General features: G+C 38.3%; 1 protein-coding gene across 1 annotated transcript in view; it reads left to right on the top strand.

The window, feature by feature from the left end:
- The window catches only part of LOC121405724 (catalase-like), a 31,027-nt gene extending 16,261 nt beyond the window's left edge, over positions 1 to 14,766 (top strand). The window contains exons 5-11 of the mRNA XM_041596665.1: positions 3,536 to 3,826; positions 4,405 to 4,485; positions 5,672 to 5,824; positions 6,899 to 7,037; positions 7,807 to 8,045; positions 9,868 to 9,936; positions 12,423 to 14,766. Of these exons, the coding sequence (XP_041452599.1) occupies positions 3,536 to 3,826; positions 4,405 to 4,485; positions 5,672 to 5,824; positions 6,899 to 7,037; positions 7,807 to 8,045; positions 9,868 to 9,936; positions 12,423 to 12,452 (1,002 nt within the window). The 3' untranslated portion in view covers positions 12,453 to 14,766. The remainder of the gene's footprint in view (positions 1 to 3,535; positions 3,827 to 4,404; positions 4,486 to 5,671; positions 5,825 to 6,898; positions 7,038 to 7,806; positions 8,046 to 9,867; positions 9,937 to 12,422) is intronic.
- Positions 14,767 to 19,098: the final 4,332 nt, after the last annotated feature.

The following is a 19,098-nucleotide window of genomic DNA, read 5'->3' as shown; positions in this document are numbered from 1 at the left end:
GTTTCATATCGATTGTCTAGGGGCAATGATATAGGCCTATTTGATTTTGATAAAACTTTGACCAGAAGGTCCGTGATGAATAGCACGGTGCCACAATAGATGAAATGTTTGTTCAGTTCATGCACAGATTCACAAAAATGCCTGTCATTCATTTTAAGTTTTATGCAGTAATGCACACATTATGTAAGGAATTATTTGCAATTTATACCTTGTAGAATAATATTCTTATTGCCCAATAAGAATAATGAACATTTGTAATGTGCCAGTATCCATCTTGAGTATATTGGTATTGGGCAGGAAAGAAAGAGGAAAAAACATGCAAGGGGTTGGAAATTATATTTATACCTCAGTCCCTTTTGCTCCATGGTGGCCGTACGACGAGTCAAAAATAGCCATTTTAACATTTCTTGTTCTAGTATTAGCTGCGTATAGGTGGTTTGAATACAAATGTACAAAACGCCTGTTTTTGACTCTCTGTACAGCTGCTGTACATAGAGCAAATGTGACTGATGTATTACTGGAGTGCTTGCCTGGAAAGCCAGGTTTTACATGAGATTTTGAAGGTGCCTAGAGAGGAAATTGCGAGGAAATATATATTACTTGTGGAGGTTTATTTCTTAGGAATTGTCCAGCTTATTAAAATGATTGAGATTGTTTTACAGCAAGTAATAGAGAATTTAACCACTCACTGATAATACTTTTTCACCCAGGTTTCTACAACACAAGTTTCCCTTTAAGATATATTTACAAAAAAAAAGAATTTGACCTAACCTACTCTAGGGTTTGACAGCGATACAAACAATTTTGTACAAAATCCAGATCTAGCATAAATTTATTGTTCCTGTTTCCTCCTTTTTTTATGATTGCAGCCTTTACAGATAGGCTTATCAATTGTCAAGTTCAAAAGAAATAATTCAGGTCACTTAACAGGTACAGGTAGCTGTTAAAGGATTGACTCATAATAGGTCAAGTTAAAGAGATTATTCTCATGATCAATAGGTTGTTTTTACATCGACAAAATCATGTGAACTGTCATTGATTTCATGCTTACCTTGACATGAAAACAGTGTTTTTTGTTGTTGTTGTTTATGTTGATTTTTTCAAGGCCTCAGACGACCAGTTACATGTACTAGTACTCGATTCTCTTTTTATGACAAAAGTTTTAGCTGATCGCAGGGGTACATTTGCTTACCAAATTTGATTAGCATTTTTGGTTGTAAGAGAAAGACTTTTTGTGTATTGCCCAGTCATTACTCAATCTTGACTGGAGTAATTTTGCTTTGCGATATCAGGAAAATATACTTTCTTGATCTTTGATCACTTTCTCACCAATTTTAGAGCTATTATGATTGAATGTAAATTAGTTTCAAAATTATGTAGATCAGTGGTGAATAAAGTTTATTTCCTTTTAAGCTGCTACCCTCTCAACATATATTTTTATGCTGGGAGAAATGGAATGATTTGACTCGAATTTCTTAACTAATCTACAGCATATTCTGTTGTAGTATTAACAATTGTGATACATGTAGATATTTTAACCACTTTTAAGGAAATGACTTGCAAAGATGTATGCATATTTTCAAGTACTTTTCTTTCCTGTATCTGACCAAACAGTTCTATAATACAGTATAAAGTTTCATTTTGCGTATAGTGGAAATATGAAGCAAGTCAAAGCCCACACCAATAAATTGCAAAATGATTTGAATACGTCTATATAAAAATCAACTTGTTAGGATTTACTTGGCCTTAAGTGAATGTAGCTTTAAATGGAAATTAAGAATTCAAATACCGGTATTCAAATACTGGTACAAAACATGATGAATTTGATTCTGCAAGATGATTTTCAGTGAGCTCATTTATGCAAGATGGCTCGTATGGCTGATTTGAAAAAAAATGTGTACATCATGTTGTCTTATTAGTGAAAACCTACATTAGGCCATGTTACATGAGAGTATGGACTTTATGCATATACATATGACATCATAACCTCATAGCGCCCTCCCTCAGAGGATATAGGAATACACACAAACAGAGTTGTCAGAGATGCGCCAGCTCCCAATCACCAATGCATGCAAGGCAATGAATGGCTTTATCCTTTAATATGGTGATTTGATGAAGTCAATGCATGAAGTCTTACATGCTAACCAAAATTCTTGATTTTGATCAAGGAGATATCATATCTCCTTGTTTTGATCCAGTGTTTAGCATTGTTACATATATAGGTACATGTAATTACATGCACCATTGCATGACTTTATTGTGATAATAGGAATTCTTATGCAGCAAGGCCTTGAACAATAGACAAATTCCAAGTTGCCATCTTTCTTTGAACCCAATATTATGAAAACAGCCTGAAAAAGTAGTCTGAAATATAACAAAGGACGAGGTATAATAGGAAGATATTTTAATCCAGTCCAAGTGCCAAAGAGTCAAGGTTTATTTTGTAACAGAGCAAAGTCCAACCATGACTTTGTGTAAATATTTCCTTTAGGAAGTTTTGTAATGAGAATTAAAAGGGAATGGTAGGACTGTTGAATTTTAATTTTTTTTTACAGGAATCCTATCTGTATCACAAGACAATAAGGACTTTGATTTAGTTGTAAATGTACATGTAAGAAAAATTTAACATTGTACATGTATATGGTTGTGTTTGTATTAGGGTCATGTCATGTTCTGATCTGCTTGCTGGACATTTTTTTTTTCATTTTGAATTCTTATTTCATTTTTTTTCTGATATCTGTTTCTCTACTGTTTCTGCAAAATTCATGCATTAAAATGATTTCTCCTATGTATTTCATTTTACATTTCAGAAGCCCTTTTCACTTGTTTCTGTGAAATATTATACACATTAATGCAATGCGAAATGATATCTTGGGATATTCCATTCAAGCTGTGATTGTAATGTAACTTTAAATCCCAGGCAAAGGCTGAATGTTTACATGATGCATTACATCATGTGATTGTGGTAACTTTGTCATCTTTTCTCTCTCAACACAAATATTGACTCATGAATGTGATGTAAAGTGCGGCTTGTGTAATACACTTACATGTTCTCCCCCCCCCCCCCCCACTTAGACTGCCATTTTGAATACATAACAATGATTTTGCAACATACATTTTATTTGTTTTTCATTATGTAAATGGCAGGGGGGTGTAATTTATCTATTTCATATACAATGATGTACTCTATTTTTATTCACATTATGCCAATGAAGTTAATGAACAGATCTATTTGAATGGATAAATGAATGATGACATGAACGAATACATTGAGTGAATGAACAGATGGATGTATTGATGGGTAAATGAAGGAAGGAAGGAGTGGATGACTGGATAGTATGATAGATAAAATAATGGACTTGAATGCTAAATGAACAGATGGAATAGAGATTGGGCAAATGAATGAATGTCTAGAAGAACGAATGAAAAATATATGACCATTTTTATATTTTATGAATGAGCAAATTTTTTTTCAGTTATTGAATTATTCTTAAAAAAGACAAAATAAAATCCTTTCAAATTGATTGTCTTTCAGGATCCTGACATGTTCTGGGACTTCATCACCCTCCGACCGGAATCCACTCACCAAGTCTCCTTCCTCTTCTCCGACCGTGGCACGCCGGACGGCTACCGTCACATGAACGGCTACGGAAGCCACACCTTCAAACTCCGCAACAAAGAAGGCGAGTACGTCTTCTGCAAGTTCCACTTCAAGTGCGATCAAGGCATCAAGAATCTGAACCGCCATCGTGCTGGAGAACTCTCGGCAGGCGACCCCGACTACGCCATCCGTGACTTGTACAATGCCATCGCCACCAACAACTTCGTAAGTTTCTACTTTGGTTTTTAACTTAGAAAAGGCTTGATAATTTGTAGGCTATTTTATACCAATGTTTCAAATTGTGGGCTGACTTATACAAACAAAAAATATGAGCAACAAAGAAAAAAATCATGCCAATAATGAAAAGAGGTGAGTTTTAAGTAACGATTTGAATATTGTAATAGTAGAGTTAAATTTTGATATCCTTTTTAAGATCATTTTATAGGAATAATAAAGTAGCAAAAATGTTCAGTGAGAAGATAAGCTCAGTAAGCATTGTACTTCCATTGTCATGTCATCGAGCCTAGATTTAGTTTGGTCCCGTGTATTTGTTTCTGTGTGTAGTTCAACTAAGCATGAGCTTGTCCCAAATTTTTTTTCTTTGATATTTGGGAAAGCACCATATAATTATAAGTATTATAATTATTGTTAGTAGTAAATATTAAAATATCTCTTGCTAAGATTTTACTTTGTACCGTAGACATCGTAGTATATTGCTTTGAGAGATAAGGCAAATTTCAAATTTTGTAATTTGATGAAAGTTTATTTGAACACTGTTGTCTCTTATCCATTTTGTCTTCCAGCCATCCTGGTCTCTTCACATCCAAGTCATGACCCAAGAACAAGCAGACAAACACCGTGATAATCCATTTGACCTCACAAAGGTAATCATCTCTATAAAGATACCTTGTTTAAAGTCAGAGCTGCATCTCTTCTGCAGGAATCTCGCAAGCGACCTCTCTTTACCAATACTCTTCATCATATGTAGACAAAACAATGGGGAAGGCAGGAAAGCCGCTATGAAAAGGGACTATGGAGGGTGTTTCATAAAGCTGTTCGTAAGATACGAATGACTTTACTCATGACTGGTGATCCTTTCTTGTTTCTGTTTGTTGTAACTCCCGTAGGAACTCGGCAGGACAGCATTTTGCTGGTAAACGCCAAGCTGGAATAAAACCAATTACCTACGAAACATTTTACGTCTAGGTTAATCAGTCATAATGGCTGACGTTATAGACGACAGATATCACTCTCGGGCCTTTTTATCAAAGTGGAGACAATGGCAGAGTTGGGATTCGAACTCACAACCTTGCGATTATGAGTCCAGTGCTCTAACCACTGACCACACGACCCGTGTAATATATGATATCCCAATGTAATTGATTTATGACCTAAGAACATGGTCCAGTCATACATAAACTTTACATACCCACCCGCTAATAGACGCAGATTTTTGACAAGGTCCCTAAATGCATATTTGGAGTCCACCTACTTGATCTAACTACCAAAGGCCGGTTTCATAGTAGCACTTACAACTGTTGTAACTTTACCATTGTGGCAACTACTATGGTAAGAGGGCTCAGTAGCCAATCATGGTCAAAGTGTCCATAGTAGTTGCCATAATACCCTAGTTCCTATTATTATCTTTAATTTTGAAATGGACCCCAGATGATCTATTTTGGTGCATGTTTCATTTATGTAACTGGCTCTAAGTGTAATTGTTCGAAGGAATCCATTCTGGCCACCAATAGATGCTGTTATTACAATTTTTACCTTTGTTGTTGTGAAAAGGTATGGTACTAGAAGGAGCCCTTGCTAGACACCATCTGCGAGATGACCTGAACTCTGTATTCAGATAATATCATCACTTTTATTTGCTTTTGTTATGAATAGGTATGGCCCCAGAAGGAATTCCTTTCTGACCCCATAATGCTGATATTACTACATTTACAGTTGTTGTAATGAGTAGGTATGGTACCAGAAGGAGTCCTTGCTGAACACCGTGGGCGAGATGATTTGAACACGATGGTGAGATAATTTCATTACTGTTATTGCTTTTGTTATGAATAGGTGTGGTCCCAGAAGGAGTACCCACTGATCCCTGTTGGTAAGATGGTGCTCAACCTCAACCCCAAGAACTACTTTGCAGAGGTGGAGCAGATTGCGTTCTCACCAGCCCACATGATCCCTGGAGTCGAACCCTCACCAGATAAGATGCTTCAGGTCAGTGAATAAATTAGCTGGGGTTAAGGGCGATTAGCCCTACATGTACCTCCCCCCTCCCAAATCTTAGCCATTGTAAATGATAAAGACACTCTGACAAATAGTATGTGACCAGCCAACCAATACCAATAATAATCGCCCAAAAGAAATTTTGAGATTTTTATTGAGTTTGAATAAGCACATCCTAAGCTTAACAATGATACATAATGTCTCAAAATTGATCATGGTGTACCGTAAACCATCTCCGAGATTGTTCCTACCACCATGCAATCCTTTATTATTTTTCATCATTGTTTTTTCGGCGTCACCTGTGCCTGGGAGGCGAAAAGCAAACTGAATCAATATGACCCAGGTGCAGTGGCGTACCTAGGATTTCCCACAGAGGGAGCAAAACCGGGCAAAGATAAAAAGGTCTTCAATCAAAAGCACGTCAATCTTACCCGAAAAAAATTGACAAGCAAAAAGGTCTTCAAGCTCGTCAGGGGAGGGGGGGGAATAGGTATTCAAGCTTGTCAGGGGGCAGGGATGTGTCTTTTGTGTGGGTTGTTACTCGTCAGGGGGGCAGACTGCCCCCTCTCCCCCCTCGTAGGTACGCTAGTGCACAGGTGTCTCCTCCCGATATAACTGATTTGGGGGAGTGCAGGTGGACCACTACACCGGGGGTTTCCCCCTACTCTTATACAAATAATGCAGTGGGTTCTTAACGTGCAAAGGTGGTGACTCTCCTTTACACCGGGCCTCCATTTATCATCCTATCCGAGGGATGTTTTCAACTGTAACATAGCCTGCATGTAGTGAGCAGCGGAGAGATGTTTACACACAATGCAGGCTTCAGCCACTGTCCGGGGTGGAGTCGAACCCACGATCTTTGGTTCAACAGGCTGAAGCTTTACTGACTGAGCTCTCATTCAAACATTGTATAGGATTTTATTACATGTATGTAGGATATATTAATGACTGTTTCACCCTGGAAATGAATATTTCTAGATGCTTCAATGTCTGTTGTTGATATTGTAGTTGGTATTTTCATTAAGATATAATAATCTCTTATTTCTTCCATTCTTCTCTCTATAGGGACGTCTGTTCTCCTACTCAGACACGCATCGTCACCGTCTGGGCACCAACTATCTTCAGATTCCAGTCAACTGCCCCTTCGCTGCCAGGACCCGTAGCTACCAGAGGGATGGACCGCAGTGTGTCACAGATAACCAGGGTGAGTTCACACTGTGGAAGAACATGTGAGGAATGGTGAGGATAAAGATGATGATTAGAATGGTGATGATGGTGATGTTGATGAGAGTGATGAAGATGATGGTGATGATGAAGAAGATGGTGATGATGATGTTGATGATGATGATGATGATGATGAGATGATTATGATGGTGATGTTGATGATGATGATGATGATGATGATGATGGTGATGATGATGATGATGATGATGATGATGATGATGATGATGATGATAATGGGGATGGGGTTGATGAAGATGATTTGCTGGGTATACTTATCCTTGACATCCATTATTTCTCCTGGGGTCTTAAGGTCCAGGTTCATATTCCAATCATCAAGAGGTATGAATTATTTCCTGTTCATCACGAACTCCCTGCAGGAGGAGCTCCAGACTCCTTCGCAAACAGCTTCTCTGGACTAGTCATCAGCAAAGACTTCCAACAATGTCTGTTTGATGAGGAGGGGGAGGTGGAGATGATGATGATGAGAGAGATGGAGATGTTGATTATTGTAATGATGAAGATGAGGATGATAATGATCAGAGGAATGATGATGGTGGTGACGATCATGACGATGATGATCATAAGGGTATTTGAGGGTGATCATATATCATGAAAATGATGAAGATGATGTCTGTTTTAATAGCAGTAGTAGTAGCACAATCAGTGAAATGCCTCATCTCTCCCAAGGTTTAGAGGTCCACCCTTCAAGCAATCTGACTAACATCATATTTTGTACGGTCACTTTCCAGGAGGAGCACCAAACTACTTCCCCAACAGCTTCTCCGGACCCGTCGACAGCAAAGACTACCAACAGTGTCCCTTTGAAGTCAGCGGAGTGGCCCAACGCTACGAGACCGGCGATGACGACAACTACTCCCAGCCCGGTATCTTCTGGCGCGACGTCCTGTCCGAAGCAGACCGCGAGGCTACCGTAGACAACATGGCTTCCCACATCAAAGACGCTGCCGACTACCTGCAGAAGAGAGCCGTAAGTAGCCGCACTTGATCTTCTGAAAGCCGCCATGTTTCCGTCAAATGAATCGTGTTCAACTCAGATCTTCCAGCTTTTCTTTGCTCTATTTGTATAGCAATAGGATTCCTAAAAATGCTGCCCCCTTGAGTTATTTTCCTACACTCGTGCTGGACTGATCCATGATTTTACGTAATGGAGGGAGCGTCGTGGTGTAGCGGTTCTGACTCTCGCCTCGTAATCAGAGGGTCGTGTGTTTGAATCCCACCATAGCCTAGCATCCTTTGGCAAGGCGTCAATCCACGTTTGCCACTCTCCACCCAGGTGTTAAATGGGTACCCGGTAGGATGTGAAAGCCTATATGTAGTATGCATAGCAATTAAGTCTTGGAACTCTCGTTGGAATGCTCCCCAGGGAGTGGAGAAGGTGCATACATTGTATGCAGGCATGCAAGGATCCAGTGACTTGGGTAATAATTCGTCTGTTAAGTGCTTAGAGACTTAGTTCCGATGTATTAAGCGCTATAAAAATGCGGAATATTATTATTATATATACTGGGCGTTGTGGCGTGCGCCTGTAATCCAAGCTACGTGGGAAAGTTACTAGTCGATGCAGAGGTTCGAGGTTCGAACCCTGGTCTTTCGGATGGTGACGTTAAAGGTCGGTCCCAGACGTAAATCATATCTGATTGATACACGTCTGACAAAACTCAAATACACACCATATATATTATAATTAGAGGGTGCAAAATTTTGTGACATTAATAAATTTAATACAGCACATGATCCGAGTTGAAGAGGTTTAAGACGTAGAATATGCAAGATGTGTCACATATTCAAAACCAAATTTATTCTCTATTTCTTTGTTCGACAAGAGATTGTACACTGATACCCCTTTCATAGTGAGAGCCAAAGTGGAGTTAGTCCTAGGTCCAGGAGGAGTTACTCCACTTTGGAGGGTAATATGAAAATTCTGAGATTAGTTCGATCCGGATTCAAAGCGGAGTACTCAAACCCACTTCGAGAAGAGGGTTAAAAACGGAGTTACTCCGCACCGGAAATGCGGTATGCGCTTATCACTGTGATCTCCGTAGTTGTAAGTCGAACAAATGGTCAATGTCCCGCATTTTTAACCGTGTTCTTGCGGCCAGTTCAATCATCATCACAATCGTCAGAAGTAAGAACTGACTCAAAAGTAACATTGTGATATTGATACTCTACTATACTGGCTAGATAATCGTTGGCTATGATATGATATCGTAATCTGTTCGCTTCAATATCACAATGTTGGTATTGATACTCTACTATACTGGCTAGATAATCGTTGGCTATAATATGATATCGTAATCTGTTCGCTTCAATATCACAATGTTGCTTTTGAGTCAGTTCTTACTTCTGACGATTGTGATGATGATTGAACTGGCCGCAAGAACACGGTTAATAGCGCAGCTTCATTTGCAAAACAAATTTCGGCGCAAATCGCTCGTTGGGGAATTTCGGCCACACGTATGGCGCGAACTCGCTTGGAAACCATGGCAACGACTGCGGATACACCGCTGCAGTGCTTACCAATATGAAAGGGGTTTTAAAGTCTGTCCGCAGTACAAGCGGATCAACTCAACCCGGAGTTACTCCGGAGTAACTCTACTTCGCCTTCACTATGAAAGTGGTATTACTGATATACATGTACTGATATACCTGTATATCTTTTTGGTTCACATCTATCAAATCCCAGTTTCATACCCTCACTTAAATCATTACTCAACCCATGACACACATCCATGGCTCTTGTACTTTAGATAAAAAACTTGGTAAATGTTTCTTGTGTTTTTGATTGCCAGATTGACCAATGGGGCAAGTGTGACCCGGAGTGGGGCAGGCGTCTGGAGGCCAAGATTGCGGAATACAAGGTATGTATGCAAGTCTACAGTGGGTGATTTCAAGTACGGTGTTGATATCAACCACAACACCGTACTTGAAATCAGGCTGGTGTTGGGATTGACCTCGGAAAATATGTATTTCCGCCACTTCGTGTTGAAGGCTGGTGTTGAATGTTGTCTGCTGAACCCGCACTGCAGCTGGTGTTGACTATCTACATGTATGTGCAATTTCCCCATTCACCAACCCCCATGGATTTCAGAAAATCATGATTTCAAGTTCGGTGTTGGTGTGTAGCTCACGAACGGGCAGCGAACACGATGAAACGTCCCCATGCAATTAAGATGAGTGCAAATCAGAGTTTAATACATTTTAATGAAAAATAATATTCACGCTTTCTGATTCTTGCAGTGATTTTAACCTTTGCATTCTAAACGATAAGATTTTATTGCAATTTCTCCCCGATTTCACTTTTGTCGAGAATTTCTCGCGTAAAGCTGAGATGGTCAGCAGCGCGAGGCATGACGTCATAGGCTATCGCTTGCGCGATGGGTATCGCTCCTCTGAACCCGGCTTGGTGCTGGAGCTCAGTTCAGCAGCCCTCTCAAGCTCTTAACACCAACACCGAACACCTTACTTGAAATCACCCAGGGTTGTGCTTGAAGAAAATAATACTTGTTTAAAATGAAATATTTTAAAGTGATTGGTTAACATTGGTTTGACTGTTAAAATCTGAGCTAGAAGGTCACACTTGTCACCTGTGTCTGTGATATGTTACAAAAATGAAGCCCAGAAAAAAATTGCGTTCGAAAATAATTATTAAGTGCTTCAAAAATTGAAATATAAAGTGACCGGAAACACCATCTTAATTTCATCCCATACACTTTGTGCTATTTAGGTGTCTATAAGACGCCTATTTACAAAATCGGGGTTTGCCTTGTAGTTTTAGCTTTTCAATCTAATAGTGGTTGTTTTCAGGGTTTATTAGTTCTAATACATGCACTTGTACACATGTTTCATCTTGGTTGAGAATTTTTTATCGGCGGTCACAAAGTTAAACAATACCTTTAACAGTACATCATTTTGATTGTGACTACTTTGGAAGTCAATTCCATTCACATGTAGTATGTGTATTACAGTGTAGTATAGAATACAAGGTATGCGATCCTCTAGGCCCGAAGTCACAAAGGTTGTTTTAAATAAAGAAGTGTATGGAACTGCAAAATCGTAAAATAGCTTTAAAAACAGATGTACTGAAGCTTTTCAACATGCACTCATCGGAGTAACTTTGCATGGATGACTAAAACGCTAAAGCAAAACAATATCTAATACTGAAGAATCAATCTAGACAATGATGATGCTAAATGGCAAGCCATTGGTTTATGCAGATTTCCTGTATAAATTTGGCTTACTTACCACTTATATATTAAAAAATGTTCAATGCTCATGCACGCTTTTGTCACAGTGCACCGAATTGACGCCTGTTTCCATCGTTAAGCATGCTATTTATTAATGAGTCCATTGTTTGAAGAGTGTACTCACGAATAATGTAGCATGCTTAACCATGGCAATAGTCGTCGATTTGGTGCACTGTAACAAAAGCGTGCATCAGCATTGGATATTTTTTAATGTACGCGGTAAGTAAGTCGAATTTGTTCATGAAATCTGCATATAACCGATGGTTTTCAAAACCACCTTTGTGACTTAGGGCCCTAGTGTTTTTTGTTACAAAATGTTTGAATCAAATGTAAATGAATACAAAATGAAATTTCTTGATTGTGCCAAGCCAGGGAGTCAATCCTATTTACGTGTACCAGCAATGGAAGCATTCTAGGAAACGATGCATTCATTAAACAAATTTCCTTTTCTGTAAAGTGTGTGGTTCTTGCCCCTAATACATGTACATTAGAATTTCCTGAAATGCTTTTTCTGTTTTCTAGTTCATATAAAAACTTGATATGCCCTCAAATTATCATAGCTTGGGTTGTTCATGAATTCACATGAAAATGGAGAAAGATGGACTAATTATTTTGTGGGATTTTTTCTAGCATACTAAGATTAAGCATGCATTTTGTGTTGGAGATCCACATCTGCAATATAAGTTTACTGATATATTGTAGACGTGATTAGTATTGTTATTTGGTAGGAGTATACCTTATCCTTAGCAATATGTATGTTTACTTTGACGTTGTGGACCGTTGTGGCCCTGTGGATTAGTCTTCTGACTTTGAAACAGGGTCATGGGTTCGAATCCCAGCCATGGCGTAAATTCCTGCAGCAAGAAATTTCTTCAAATTGTGCTGCACTCAACCCAGGTGAGGTGAATGGGTACCTAGCAGGATTAATACCTTGAATGCTTGAGTGCTATAAGGCAGCTCGAGCTAAAGCTGGGGTAATAATGATAATAAACAATGCCACTCGGAATAGAATATTTCTAGATAGATGGCGCTATACATGTATGAATGCCTATTATTATCATTGTTATTATTTTCTCTCATTTTTTTATCTGCTTCTTCAGACCCAGGCCACCGCCCAAGCTAACCTCTAAGGCCAAGGCGTCCCGGACGATTCTACCAGCGAAAGATGAAAAAGAATATGATTGCATCTTCTAACCGATGTGGCCTTCGTAAACGGCATATTCAGTGCATCTAATACATGTTGCCATCCATGTATCACTATGTATTTAATCAAATCATCTACAAAAATTAGAATTTGTAACTTTGATTTGGTGACGGATAGAAATATATTGTGTATATACAGTTTAAAAATATGAATTTTATCAGGAAATTTTGGGGATGATGTATAGCAATATTCATTAAAATACTGGATGATAGGTGATGGTGGCTGTGACACTGACACAGATGGGTGTATTTTGTATTTTGTCAGTTAAAGCTTAATTTGTATATTGATATTTGTCCACTGAAATCTATGTTCTTATTAAGATAGTTATGTCGGGTGAGTGTAGTCTGTAATATTTGAATTAAAAAAAAGTCAAATGACGTAAGCCTGTTTAAAAGCTACAGAATTTGTTCTCAACCATAATATGAGGTTAAATTGGGATGAAAGATTATTCTATTCCTAATGTAGCAGTATTCTTTAAGAGTAGAAACATATTTGACTAGATATTTCTGTGATATCTTTAAAAGAAATGTAACTTTGTTTTTATGGAATGTAGCAATTTGATATTCTACTTCAGGCAAATTTTGTAATTTACCTCAAACACTAAAATATTAAAAGTACTTTCATGAAAAAGAAGAAAACATTCATTTTTTTTATTGCATGTATGTTGGAAGAATTTGAACATGTGTCCCATTTGTCGAGAGAGCAAAAAAAAGTATCATTCAAAGATTCATGTAATTGCAATATACTCATTCATTTTGGAGCCCCTCCCCCCCCCAAGTTTTGCGAGACCTTTTTTATTCAAGTGGGCTGCATGTATACGCTATACCACAGAATTCCTTGACATTCAATTGTTATTACATATGAATGCGTTTACAAATTGTATTGATGTTTTGACAATGTTATCATGTGTGTTTGATATCAGTTACATTTTCTAAAATCACAAATATTGATGGTTTTCAAAATCATGTGTCCTTTTGTATATATGCAATCAAATATGATTTGATAAATGTTTATGTAAAAAATAATGCACCGATCTTCCATAACCATCATACGTAGTCAAATATTCCATAATTATATTTTGGGCCATATACAGTGCATGTGGTATTTGGAAGAGGTTATTATGCCTTACCGTTTTCCTGGTAAAATTTTTGTCAGTTTTCATTGCTCATCGTGCTAAAAATTCAAAATACATTTCATGTTGTTTTTTTAAATCACATGAAGACACAAAATGATTTATTTTCATGCCTCACCAAATTTCAAGATCAAGTGTCGATAATGAAATAACATGGCTCAGTGATGTTTATATTAGAAGTTGGTTCCTCAACTCAAATGGAATGTTGAAGTGTCGTCTGTTTCTTTCACTGCTGGTGTATTCCTGATGCATTTTTTTCAGTTTCATGTACCTTCATGTTCTGTTATTGAATGATCATTTTATCAGTCTTTATGAAAGATCACTTGTGTAGAAATTTGATATTACCTGTAAATGATTTATGTCATACTTGTATGATACATATACACTGTAATGAAATTGCATATCTTAGTATGGTACATTGTCTGGCATGGAGACATCATTTATAGGAAAATTTTACATGAAGTAAAGCTTCTGTGAATAGATATGTCAACCCAAATTTTGATTGTTAAGAACAAAAGAATCACTTCATAGCTGAAAATACCCCCCTGAAGAAAATATGTATTTTAAGATATATCAAAAAATATTAATATAAAGAAATAAACATGGCTTATTATCTCTTGTGGGTGAGTTTTTTTTTATCAATCTTGCATAATGATTCTAAAACTTTTGCAATACAACCCCCTTCATTCCTCAAACTCAATCTCTTTGAGAATAAAATTCTAAAGTGTATTCTCAAGTTTATCATTTATTTGGTCATCACATTCAATAGATGCACGGCAGATAATCACGTTAGCATACTTAGATCATTATTGTGGGATTGTTTTGATAATGAGCAGTATACCACTACCAGCTATGATTTGTTGTTATATTCCAAGAAACCCAACGGCAAACTTCGAAACATCTGCCTTCATATTTTTAGTTGGCATGTAAAGCAATATAAAATGCGCACATCATTAGAAAATTATATTGGTTTTGCTGCGCAATGTCCAATCAGGTGTGAATGGGTCTCAATGAGGAATGCATTTCCAAGAAGTAGTTCCATGTCCTTTCTGACTGTATAAAATTCTACATCCGAGACAAATAATCTCCAATAAAATATGGAATGCAATTTTGTTCTTGTCAGGTGTTCTTCTTTGTTTTCTCCATTTTTTGTTATTTCTGATCACCTTTGGTAGACATTCAGTCATGTTAGAAGCCAAACATGAAAAATGTACTGTAATTAAAACTGCACATTAAAAAAGAGGTACTTGTATCCCCAACAAATTGGACTAAGAATAAAAAATAATAAGATAGTAAAATAAAAAAATAATCATGAATAAATAATTAAAATTACAATGGTTAAAATAGAATGAAATAAAATAGTATGAAAAATAGATTGAATTAGGATAAAATAGAGTAGAAAGAGAATGAAATGATATAATTTTTTTAAAAAAGGGAAAAAAACTAGTTGCCCAGCTCTTCCATTTTTTGCTCTTCTCTCCATCTCAACCCCCGACTTAACTTTTCTACTTCACCTGCTGTTGTCTATCTTTCCTTCTGACCCACTGAATTCTATCCGACTTATGACCTCATCTTTCTTTCTCCAACCTTGCCCCTTCCTACCATCCAGTATTTCCCCAATCTGACATTCATTCACCTTTGCCTCTGTCTTTCTCCAACCTTGCCCCCTCCCCTACTTGCCCCTTCCTACCATCCAGTATTTCCCCAATCTGACATTCATTCACCCTTGCCTCTGTCTTTCTCCAACCTTGCCCCCTCCCCTACTTGCCCCTTCCTACCATCCAGTATTTCCCCAATCTGACATTCATTCACCTTTGCCTCTGTCTTTCTCCAACCTTGCCCCCTCCCCTACTTGCCCCTTCCTACCATCCAGTATTTCCCCAATCTGACATTCATTCACCCTTGCCTCTGTCTTTCTCCAACCTTGCCCCCTCCCCTACTTGCCCCTTCCTACCATCCAGTATTTCCCCAATCTGACATTCATTCACCCTTGCCTCTGTCTTTCTCCAACCTTGCCCCCTCCCCTACTTGCCCCTTCCTACCATCCAGTATTTTCCCAATCTGTCATTCATTCGCCCTTGCCTCTGTCTTTCTCCAACCTTGCCCCCTCCCCTTTGCCCCTTCCTACCATCCAGTATTTCCCCAATCTGACATTCATTCACCCTTGCCTCTTTCTCCAACCTTGCCCCCTCCCCTACTTGCCCCTTCCTACCATCCAGTATTTCCCCAATCTGACATTCATTCACCCTTGCCTCTGTCTTTCTCCAACCTTGCCCCCTCCCCTACTTGCCCCTTCCTACCATCCAGTATTTCCCCAATCTGACATTCATTCACCCTTGCCTCTTTCTCCAACCTTACCCCCTCCCCTACTTGCCCCTTCCTACCATCCAGTATTTCCCCAATCTGACATTCATTCACCTTTGCCTCTGTCTTTCTCCAACCTTGCCCCCTCCCCTACTTGCCCCTTCCTGCCATCCAGTATTTCCCCAATCTGACATTCATTCACCTTTGCCTCTGTCTTTCTCCAACCTTGCCCCCTCCCCTACTTGCCCCTTCCTACCATCCAGTATTTCCCCAATCTGACATTCATTCACCCTTGCCTCCGTCTTTCTCCAACCTTGCCCCCTCCCCTACTTGCCCCTTCCTACCATCCAGTATTTCCCCAATCTGACATTCATTCACCCTTGCCTCCGTCTTTCTCCAACCTTACCCCCTCCCCTACTTGCCCCTTCCTACCATCCAGTATTTCCCCAATCTGACATTCATTCACCCTTGCCTCTGTCTTTCTCCAACCTTGCCCCTCCCCTCCTTGCCCCTTCCAACCATCCAGTATTTCCCCAATCTGACATTCATTCACCCTTGTCTGTCTTTTTCTCCATCTTTGCCCCCCCCCCACCCCAACATGAGTAAGAAACCCACCCCTACCCACATTGAAACCTCCAGCTGTTCTCCAATTATCCCCAACGCCTTTCTTCAGGTTTGGAATTGACTTTTACACAACAATTGGACACACAGGTCACTTCAATTTTAAAGGGGAATCCAGCCTTGACCATAAAATGTTGTGTTAGGAAGAAGAAAAATGAATTAAAAAGAATGGTGAAAGTTTGAAAGAAATCGGACAAGCAATAAGAAAGTTATAGCTGCTTTAAGATTGAAATCACTAATACTATGAAGATTTCAAATTGGCAACTGGGTAAGTAAATCATGACAAGTGGCAAGGACAACTTTCATAGGCCATGTACTTTATTATCAGGGATTTGTGGTTTTCTCCTAAGTACCCATTCCCCTGGGGCAGAAATCTAAATATAGCCCAGGTAGTATATTGTTTTATGTCCTCATGAAAGAAAAATATGATATTAAATAAAACTTTTGGGGAAAATGACATTTTAGCCTTAATATGTATTGGAGTATATGGAAGAGTAGTCCTTGCCTTACATCACTATGACATCCCATATGCTGCCAATTTGAAGTCTCCATGGGTATAGTGATTACCAATATTTACAACTTTTAAAAATTCATAACTTTCTCGTTGTTTGTCCAATATTGGTCGAACTTTCACCTAACAACTTGTCTGATTTTCCTTTTCCTTATAAAAACAAGTTTTTATTTGGGTTGGATTCCCCTTTAACAAAAATCACATTCTATTTAGAATATATTAAATAACATAGATACAGCATCAAGCATAAGTGAGTACATCCCTTGCAAAGTGGGTTAGTACGTATCACTGTAGCTCTTCATATTGATGATTTTAGATTGCAAGCTTCGGAGAGGGACATTGGCCCCGAATTCTGATAGCAGGTGTAAAGTTGTGGTTTAAGTATGGGAAGCCAAAAGTATCAAAATCTTTATTAAGTTGTATGTTTCTAATGTTTGCTGTGCTCTTTCCTGATTCATCGATGGTGAAGACAATCCATTGAACCATATTTATACTTCCTACACTATTATGAATGATTTGAGAGCCAAATGAGCTGAAATATGATATCTCTACTGTTAGTGATTTATGTAACAATTGGCTATCCATACTTAAACCACAACTTTAAACCTGAGTTTAAGTTAAAGCTGCTATCAGAATACGGGCCAATGTACCTAAATAAATACCCCAAATTTGACACATGAATGCATAATTTCAAAGAATTTAGGTATTGAAATTTGATTGTACTTTCAAAATGATTACTAAAACAAATGAAACAAGATATAAATTTTCTCTTCATTGCAAAGTTTTGCCACTTATGAAACAGAACTACAGGCAAGTTGCCCAAGTCAAACCAATTCAATTTTTGATACCATGGTAGCAGACTATCTAATGAATCACGAGAGACTCTCAAGAATTGGTGAGATTTTCGAACATTTGACTGTCTAATTCGAACATTGAAAAAAAAACAATATTTGAATTTCATTGATTTTTTGCCTCTGGACATTTCTGAACTGTAGCGAATTGATGACATCTCTTAAAATTTGTATTCGCTACCAGTGAAATAACATGCATTGATGTGTTTAGTACATGGATGAATAAGTGTTTGGTACTGTAAAATCAGAAAATAGTTTTAAATAGACGGGGGAGGGGGGGGGGCACTTCCACTGACGAGTGGATACCATGCTTGACCACAAGGTCTCGAAAATGCACCCCTTAACAAGTATTGGCAACAATGGTACCCTTGACAAGTATTCCCCGAATTGACCCCCTAAACAAGTACAACTTTATAATAACTGTTATGTCACAGACATCGGCTAGCTTTCACTTTACTTTCATTGGGTTTAGTACCACCCCACACACCTTGCTCAAAGACCCTAAACATGTAGTGTTGGGGCAAAAAGAACATCCTTTATAAAGTATATTTTAGTCTTTTTATACCCTCGCAAATTTGACCGTAAACACATAGTTTTCCTAGCGAAATACATACCCTTTTTTTCATTTTTTTAGTGTTTTTGACACCATTATTATGTAACGTACATAGCATGCTCTATCTTGAAAAAAGAGATCCTTTTTACATTATTTTTTGGTCACGTGTGGTATCCACTTGTCAATGGAAGTGGTCTCCCGGGAAAAAAGACACATTCAGAGGCATTTTGACATGCACTCATCAAAGTGCAATCGCATGAATGAGCAGACCGCTAGAATGAAAAAATACAGTATATAATTGAACCAAAACAGACTGTGGACGCTGAACGACGATCTGTGATTGCTGATGTGGTTTACGGTACACCATGTGGAGTGTTATAGAAACAGTGCATAGAAGAGAAGAAATGGATAGGCGAGAAAGTGGAGATTTGAGAGTAGAGTATTCTTTTTTGAAAGTAGTCCTGAAAAGGACTGTAAACCAGAAGGAATGTTGAGTGAGAACAGCTTGAGTAGTAGAGCTGATGAGGAGATGCTGGCTTGAGTCGGCTAGTAGAGATGATGAGTAGTAGAGACTCGACATTTCGGACAGGTTGACTGTCC

Source organism: Lytechinus variegatus, chromosome 19 (assembly GCF_018143015.1).
Source record: "Lytechinus variegatus isolate NC3 chromosome 19, Lvar_3.0, whole genome shotgun sequence".
NCBI lineage: Eukaryota > Metazoa > Echinodermata > Echinoidea > Temnopleuroida > Toxopneustidae > Lytechinus > Lytechinus variegatus.
This window is presented reverse-complemented; position numbering and strand designations above follow the sequence as displayed.